Source organism: Apus apus, chromosome 21 (genome assembly GCF_020740795.1).
Source record: "Apus apus isolate bApuApu2 chromosome 21, bApuApu2.pri.cur, whole genome shotgun sequence".
Taxonomy (NCBI): domain Eukaryota; kingdom Metazoa; phylum Chordata; class Aves; order Apodiformes; family Apodidae; genus Apus; species Apus apus.
Window position 1 is genome coordinate 1,037,677 of NC_067302.1, and position 8,999 is coordinate 1,046,675.

The 8,999-nt window shown below is 59.2% G+C and overlaps 1 protein-coding gene across 1 annotated transcript in view; it reads left to right on the top strand.

Moving 5' to 3' along the window:
- Positions 1–3,963, top strand: part of FOXO6 (forkhead box O6) — a 36,783-nt gene extending 32,820 nt beyond the window's left edge. Inside the window, exon 2 of the mRNA XM_051638233.1 lies at positions 1,658–3,963. Within this exon, the coding sequence (XP_051494193.1) occupies positions 1,658–3,070 (1,413 nt within the window). The 3' untranslated portion in view covers positions 3,071–3,963. The remainder of the gene's footprint in view (positions 1–1,657) is intronic.
- The last annotated feature ends 5,036 nt before the right edge of the window (positions 3,964–8,999 follow it).

Sequence of the window (8,999 nt, forward strand, 5' to 3'; positions counted from 1 at the left end):
TTCTCCCTGGTTCCTTCCCCCTCCCCACCCCTCCTGCAGCTCAGCAGGGGCAGGAGGAGCTGCCTCTGCCCTTCAGCAGCTCTTCCCTGGGCTCTGCCTCTGCACCCAGGGGGAACCAAGGTGCAGGGAGCTGGAGCAGCATCCCTGGAGCTGCAGAAAAGCAGCAGCAAGTGGCAGATGTAATAAAATCATAGAAAGATTTTGGTTGGAAAAGATCTTTAGGATCATCAGGTCCAACCATTAACGCAGCCCTGCCAAGTCCACTCACCAGCCCTCAGCACCACATCTACATGGCTTGGAAATCCCTCCGGGGTTGGCAGCTCCACCACTGCCCTGGGCAGCCTGGCAATCCTTTCAGAGAAGAAATTGTTCCTAATGTCCAATCTAAACCTCTCCTGGTGCAGCTTGAGGCAATTTCCTCTTGTTCCTTGAGAGAAGAGATGGACACCCCCCCTTGCTTCCAACCTCCTTTCAGGTCTGATGTCACCCCCTGGCTGGAGCTTTGAAGGCATCTCCCAGGGGTCACCCCAGGCTGTCACCCCACGGGCAGCAGTGGCTGAGTGTTCTTGTGTGGGGACATGGCCCCTGGTGCCTGCTCCTGCCTCAGGGGCATCCCTGCTGCGGGCAGTGAGCTGCTCTGAGCTGCAGCGGAGCCGCTAGGACGGGAGCTCTGCTGCCGTTGGGAAACCCCCTGGAGGTGCTGGATGTGGATGCAAGAAGCCAGAGGGGGAGGACAGTCCCCACCCAGCCTGGGTCTGGGCAATGGGGGATGTAGCTGGGTTTGCAGACCCTCCTGTGCTGCTGAAGGTGCGTGTCCTCTTCTGTCCCTGCCCCGGACCCAGCCTGCAGACCTGCAGAGAGACAGAGCCCTCTCCATGGGTCTCTGGCCCTGCTTGCGGTGGGTGACAGGACTTCTGGGGGCAAGATCTCTCTTGGATGGCGCCGACACGTTCTTTGGGCTGTAGGCACATGCTTCTCCCCAGCGATGAGGGAGGAGGGGAGTACCTCACAAAATGGGCTGGAAAAGTGGTTTGGAGCCAACTCCAGAGAGCTTGTACCCGGCGGTGTGTGGGCAGAGGGGGGGTCCTTCTGCCCGTGGGGCTGAGGGGTGCCCAGCAGTGGGGACAGTGGGCTGGGGTCTTTGCAGAGGTGTGTGTGGGCAAGGCTGTGCTGGGCATCCCGGTGAGCTCTGCTGGGGCTGTGAGTGGGATGGATGAGAAGACCTGGACCTCTGCATAGTCCTGGCTCTCCTTTGCTTTTGTTTTCCCCTCACCTTGTCCACCCCTGGTCTCCTGCCAGAGAAGAAGAATCCCCTGAGACACAGTCCTGCCTGGTGCAGGGCTGGTGCAGGTGCCTGGGGCGTGTGCTAAAGCCCCCCCACCCCAGCATCACAGTGATTGTGTTAATGAGAGAGCTGATAGATGCTGCAAAGGGCCACCACATGTGGGCTCCTGCAGGTGAAGTGCCCAGCAGGGGTGTGGGTGGGACCGACCAGCTGAGCCCCCTGAGCCCCAAGCCCTCCAGCCCTGTCCTGGGGGATGGAGCCCAGGTCTCCCAGGATGCCCCGTGTACCCCCCCAGCCCCGCGGGCATTCCCCTCCTGCCGCGGGTGGCGGAGCTGCTGCTGACCATCCCCTCTGCCCTTGCTGTCTCTGCAGAATTCCATCCGGCACAACCTCTCCCTGCACACCCGCTTCATCCGCGTGCAGAACGAGGGCACGGGCAAGAGCTCCTGGTGGATGCTGAACCCCGAGGGCGGCAAGACGGGGAAGACGCCGCGCCGGCGGGCGGTCTCGATGGACAACAACAGTAAGTTCCTGCGCATCAAGGGGAAGGCCAGCAAGAAGAAGCAGCTGCAGGTGACGCAGGAGCACGGGGGGGACAGCCCCTCTTCCCAGCAAGCCAAGTGGTCCGAGAGCCCCGCGTCCCACGCCAGCGACGAGTACGACGCCTGGGCCGACTTCAGGACGCGGGCCAACTCCACGGCCAGCACCCTGAGCGGGCGCCTCTCGCCCATCATGTCCAACCACGAGCCCGACGAGCTGGAGGAGGACGACGGGACGCCCTCCTCTCCGCTGATGTACCCCAGTCCCTCCAGCACCATGTCTCCTTCCCTCAACGCCCGCTGCTCTGTGGAGCTGCCCCGGCTGACCGACCTGACGGGCACCATCAGCCTGAACGTGAGCCTCGGGGAGAGCATGCTGGAGGACCTGCAGGACAGCTACCCCATGAACCCCTCGCAGCAGCTCCCTCCGGCTGCCCTGCGGCAGAGGAGCTCCAGCTTCACCTTCAACTCCAAGTGCTCCACCATGGGGGCTGCCACCAACACCTACTGCGGGACCATCTACAGCCAGCCGGCCATGAGCCTCATGCGCCGCTTGCCCATGCAGACCATCCAGGAGAACAAGCAAGCCACCTTCTCTCCCATCAGCTCCTACAGGAACGCCTCGCTGCAGGACCTGCTCTCCTCCATCTCCTACTCGCACAAGGAGAGCATGGTTCCGGGGGACCTGCCCCTGCCCCAGGCCAGCCCCATGGTGCCGGCCCGCGGCCACAGACACAACCCGCTGCTGTGCGGGAGTGGGGAGCAGGGTTTGCCCTCCTACCCGTCCCACTCGGGCTCTCTGATGAAGAGCAACACGTTGTACCACCCGTCACCAGCCGGCCACCACCCTGGGGTCAACACCAGTGCCTTAGCTAATCCTGTCAGCCTTATGAGCTTGCCCAGTGACACGTGCAGCATGACAGCCGTGCCGCACCACGGGCACCTGCATTCCTACGCTAATAACCAAGGGGCACACATGAGCTTGCTGGATTCGCTGCAGGGCCCCTACCCGGGGGCTGTCCACCCCCCTGTGTTGGGCCAAGACAGGTTCCCAGCAGACCTGGACCTGGACATGTTCAACGGGAGCCTGGAGTGCGACGTGGAGTCCATCATCCTGAATGACTTTATGGACAGTGATGAGATGGACTTCAACTTCGACTCGGCCCTCCCGCCGCAGAATGGGCTCAACGTGCCCGCCCTGCCTGGGGGTCCACAGCCCACGAACCAGAGCTGGGTGCCCGGGTGACGCCCACCCCAGGGTGGGGGGGCTCGCCACTGAGAAGCCACGAGGGGAACATTGAAACTAACTTTTTGGTTTTGTTGTTTTGTTTTGTTTTTTTTTTTCCTTTCTCTTCTGCCTTTTCTTTTTTGTTAAGATGGGCTCGGTCAGAGCTTGAGGGCGAACATGAAACACAAACCGTAGGGTCAAATATTGCCATGGGGTCGGGTCCCCAGTACCCACACGTGCCCGATCTGCTGGTCCTCCTGTGAGCATCCTCTGAGGATGCAGGGCAGGCAGGCTGGAGAGGCAGCTGAAGCCACGCGGGTCCAGAGGGGGAGCAGGAAGGGAAAGCCTTTCCAGATGGTCCCAGTGCCCTGCTGTGATGGTGCTGGTTTGATGGAGCGGTGACGGCTGGTGGCATGGGAACCCCCTGCATGGGCATCTTCCTTGGAAAGGGGCACTTTTCTCTCAGCCACCTTGAGTGCTCTGAGTAGAAGTGTCAGGAGTGGGGACCCTGCCCAAAGCCGAGAGGGGAGGCTCATCACCCCAAAATCCTAGTGGAGATCTGAGCTCTGCCAAGCCCATGCACCCCGACCACCTTCGCTGCGGGTCCCTTGGGTGGCTCCAGGCAGGTTTTCTCACCGAGCAGCAAGGAGAGGGGTTGGTGATGGAGGGAAGGGTGGCAATCAGCAGCCGTGGGGACAGCACCTCAGCAGTCCCCATGCCCACCGGTGGCTGGGGGTGCCACGGTCATGCCTGCCCATGGGAAAGCTGAAGAGTCCTGTCTGGAGCAGGAGTGGGCACAGTCCTGCTGGGGTGCACAGCCCTGCCCAGGGTGGTCCTGCTGGAAGGACCTGCTGCTGGCCTGGGTCCTCTCTGCTGGGGGCTCAGGGGGAGATCACAGGGGTGGGGAGGGGGGATGTATTTATTTGATTTCATACACTCTTGCCATTGAGGTTTTTGCATTGGAAGGAAGAAAGGGTTGAGCTTAGGGAGAGGAGAGAGGGTGTGGGCAGCGCTGACTGTGCCCCGACGTATGTCTCATCCTGGCTTGGCCATGGCTTTGGGTGTGGGATGATGGGGTGGAAGCTGGGGGCTGTGTTGTGGGTCACCCTTGAGGAGGTGCTGTGTGAGTGTGAGGAGGGGGGGAATGCAGTGGCCATGCCACCGAGGCACTGTGGGGTCTATCCTGCCCTAAGCCTGGGTGACTCACACTGCTCCCCCCTTGTGCTTCCAGGGAGGTGCCACAGGGCTCACAGCTGAGGTGTGGGGCTCTGAGGAGGTCATTGCTGGTTTCAGGAGTGATTCCAGCCAGTAGCCATACCTGTCCTGGAGGTCTGGCTGCCCATCCCTGAGATGCCAGGAGAGCTGGTCCAGGGAGCAGTCAGCAAGAGGAGTCTGCCCTGGTGTGCCCATCTTCCAAGGGCTGGTGCTCCCTGGGGATGGGGACCACGAGTGACATGTGGGGCAGTGGTGGCACACAAGTACCAGGGCTCCTGGGGCAGCAGGCTTTGTGGAGTGGGGCAGTTGGAGTGGCTGGTCTAGAGGAGATGGAGGGGCTGTGGGAACTGCTGCTTTGTCCCATGGGGCACAGCCCATCTTCCTCCTGGGCACCACAGGCTTTCTCTAAACCCCCTCCCCCCGGGTTACAGTGAGGGTTAGTCCCCTGAAGCAGCATGTTTTCCCAGCCCAGTGCTTCCCTTTTCTCTCCATCTCTTCTACCAGGTTCCAGGCACTGGTTCCCACTGAGCCGTGGGGCAGGGACCCGTGGGGGGCACCTCCTGCTCCTCTCCTGACCCACAGATCTGTGGCAAGGTGTGACAGAGGAGCCCCATGTGCCACCATTCACCTTTGCCCTGGGCACACGGTGGGCATAGTCTCTAAAGACATTCTTACAGGTTAATTAATTATGTTTACATTATTTGATCATGTACAGAATTTAATATATTCTATTATATATAACCTTTCTTGAATGCTTTTTTAAGAAGGATTATTCTTTGGTCAGGATCATTACTGCATTCATTTTATACACCACCTCTCGTTTCAGGCATATTTAAGATCATTGGAAACTGTTTGCAAATTGGCTAATTAATACCTGGCACCCCAGCTCTGTGCATGAGGTGTTGGAGGACTGAGGAGAGCCGGGGCTGGGGGGTGTGTGTGCAGAAAAAGGGGGGCTCTGCCCCCCCGAGCTTGGGAGAAAGGGAAGGGGGCATTTGCAGGTGGGATGCTCAGGCCCAGGAACGCCCCCCAAGCCCCCTGTGGTGTCACAGATGCCATCGGGGTGGAGGCGGAGCAGCACCAGCAGCAGCGGCAAAGCCCTCCCGTGCCCCCCCCCCGCCTCCTCCCGCCCCGCTGCGTGGAGCCCCCGGGCATCCCCCCCTTCCCCCGGGGCCCGTCCCGTTGCCAGGGTGTCTTTGTGGTTCGTGACCGTGGGGTTGTCGTGTGTGCGGTGGAGTCGTGTTGGTAAGCGTCGTGTGTACCTACAAGTCGTCGTGCGGTGCGAGGGGTGGTGGGCGATGGGGGGAGGGGGAGGGACGGGCACGGAGACCTCCCCGCACGGCCTGGGACCCCCACATGGGGGGGGGGTGTCTGGAGGGGGAGGTGAGACGGGCTGGCCCCGCCGTGGCGGGGGAGGGGGGAGCAGAACCGAGGGACCAGGCGGGGGGATGTCAGGACCGTGGTGCTGGGGGGGGGGGAGGGATGGCGTGGGCAGGGCCGGGGGCTGTGCCCGCTGCCCGTGGGGCAGGTCCTGCAGGTGGCTGTGCCCCCCGTGGCTCCCGCTGCACCCCAGCCCTGCTGCCAGGGCAGCCTGGGGCTTTGTTCCAGTGGCCAGCGGTGGCCCAGGCTCCGGGTCCCTTCTCCGGGAGCAGCTCCCCAAGCACAGGTCACCGCCTCACGTCCCACCCTCAGCTCGGCTTCAGCCTCCCTGCTCTGTCACCCCCTGTCCCCTCCCGCCCCTCTTCCCCCCACAGGACAACCTCTGGGGGACAAGGAGCATCCTCTGCTCCCAGCCCTGCCCGGAGATCGGAGCCGGCCTCGAGGGGACGCCCGAGGCCCCCCCAGGTTTGCTTCGGACGGCGGTTTTCGGGCCGTCCTTTCCCTCGTGTTTATGGCTGTACAGACTGGGGGGGAGGGTCTCTGACAGGCGTCATCTCTCACCACGCATCTATCGTAGGCAATGGTAACTTTCTGGATTGTGCTATTAGAGTTTGTGTATGTGGCAATGTAAAGAACTGTGTATAGTGCATTGTACAGCATATTTTCATGAATAAAATTGTTTTAAATATGACAAGGAGGGGGCTGCTGCCTTCTGTGCTCGGGTGGGGGTGGGGCAGGGGGGGCAGTGCTGGACCAGTGAGGCTGGGGGTGTCTGGGAGAGGGGAGAATGGGATGGCTGGTGAAACTCAGCTTGCCCCCAGCGTGGGGGTGAGTGGGCTGTGGAGGTGGCCCTGCCGTTCTACCTGGACACAGACCTGTGGAGATCATCCTGGGCAGTCTGTAAATCCACAGACTTACAGTGTCCAGCTTGTGGAGCTGCTCATGCCCTGCACCTGCTGCCCCTTTGCTCCCCAGGGAAGGTTCCCTGGGTGCAGCCCCCAGCCACTGGCTTGGAAACCCCCTTTTTCAGCAGTTTTTGTAGCTTTTGGGACTGAAACTTCCCCTTCTTGTGGGTGAATTTATTTCCTGCTCTGGAAGAAATGACTGAAGTGACTTGAGGCCACAGCTCCTCTTTTGGGTGATGATTTAGGGTCTTGGGACAGAGTGACTTGGGAAAATACCTCTGGTTCAGGGATGGGTATCTGCTCTAGGACCTCTCAGTCAGCCCTGAACATGATGCTTGGCCACCCAAGGGTCTCTCCAGTGCCCATTAAAGCAAGCTGGAGAAGGTGAAACCCCCTCTGAGATGCTCTGAGGCACAGAAGGCTGGATATTGCCCTGCTGCCAGGCTCCAAACAGGGCAAAGGGACAAGTTCTCCCTGAAACCCCTGTGCCCACCCCAGTGGGCAGACAATCTCTCTTCTTCATCCTCCCTCTCCTCAGATGTTTCAGATGGCTTCTCTGAGGGTTCTGCATGGAGGACATGACTTGTCCCAGGCCATTTGGGGAAGACCTGAATTCAGCTTCTCCATCAATGAGCAGCTAAAAAGAAGATGGGGAAACTGAGGCAGCCTGCAAAAACCCATTTCAGAATACCTCCCCCCCCCCCATCTCCACACCCACGTGGTGCACAGAGAAAGGGGCTGCTGGCTTCAGTTTGTAGGATTCCATGCACAGTCTCTGAATGATAAAACCCCAGCATGTGGCACTTGTGCCTGAGCACCCCAGTGTCACCAATTCAGCCGCCTCCACTTGCTGGTGTTGCAGGTGGGGCATCATTCCACTCCTGTGGAGCTGGCATTTTCCCCATGTCACTGCTGCACAGGGACGTGCAGGCATGGGCAGTCCTGGTGAGGAAGCTTGAGGTGCTGAGTTCTTGTCCAATGATGGCAACTTGGAGAAAAAGCCTCTGTTGTGGCAGGATGGTCATGTCATGGCATGTGGCATTTGTGTCCTGAGTGGGCAAGAGGTGGGAGCAGTCTGAGCATGCCATGGGCATCCCACTGGAATGACATCCCTGTCCTCACATCAGGCTCAAGTGCTGGGAGCATAACCATGGGAAGACACTGGGATCCAGCTGTTTCTTGTGGATATCCACAGGGATTTGTGCTTGGCATGGAGCTGCTCACATCTGGCTTTAAGGGAACCTGCAGTGTAGCTCAGGATCCCTGCACAGCATCCATGGGTGTTGTGGGACTGGCAGAGCTGTGGGGATCACAGCAAGGCACAGGATGGGGCATTTGGCTCTGAACTGGGATTATCTCAGCATGTCCTAGGAGCAAGGGGCAGAACTGATGCTGGTGGGATCAGGGCTGGAGCAAAAGGCACCAGGAAGGGGTTGGAAGCTTTAATACCCTTGTGTGAGCTCCCACTGCAAGGCAGGGGAGGGGAGAGTGGCTGCAAACAGGCCATGGGGAACAGGGGCACCCTTGGGACACAGCACAGGATGGACAGATCAGATGGGGGGCCCTGGCACTGGGGCTGGGAGGTGCAGCCACTTGCTCCTCAGAGTCATCTGTGCTCTGTGGGCTCTTGTCCCACCAGAGACACAAAACCAGGATGTACTTCAACCACAAGAAGATCCTTCACCTTTCAACTGTGCCCTCCAGGACCCCTGTCCAGATTTTACACCATCTGGCACATGACATGGGTGCTGCAGGAACAACTCCAGGGAGCAACAACAGAGGAAACAGAACTTTGCCATGTTGTCTCTTTCCACAAACATTATCAGTCCTTTCCAAGTTGGTCTGGTGCACAGTCCTCCCCTGACATCCCCCCAGCCCCAGGGGTGACATCCTAGTAGGATGTCCCTCCTCACAGTGGGTGCTGATGTGATGCACACACCCCAGTGCATCCTCCCCATGGCTGGTGGCACCTGCCAGGGAGAAGAGTTCCCCTGAGAGGCCTGCAATGGCCATCTGTGCTGCTCTGCAGCCAAGCCCACCACTGCTCGTCTGCACCACCCCACCTGGCAGTCTGGGTTTTCCTGTTTTTATAAGAAACATCACACAGTGCCCAGGTGACCCATTGCTGTTCTCCACGTCCTCAGCAAACCCAACTACCTCAGCAGGGAAACCTGTAATCCTAGATTTAAAGAGGAAAAAACAACCCACAACAACAAAACCAGGAAGAAAGAATTCAAGTTGGTTTGACAGGATCTATTTTCCATAAATCCCTGTTGATTGGCATTAATTATATCACCCTTTCTGATTCTTTATTCATTGCATTCCATATCAGCCATTCCATTATTTTGCCTGGGATCAATGTCAGGCTGACAGACTTGTAATTACCCACGTCGTCCTGTTTCCCCTTTTAAAATATTAGGACAACCTCCACTTCTCTCCCAGGGCCT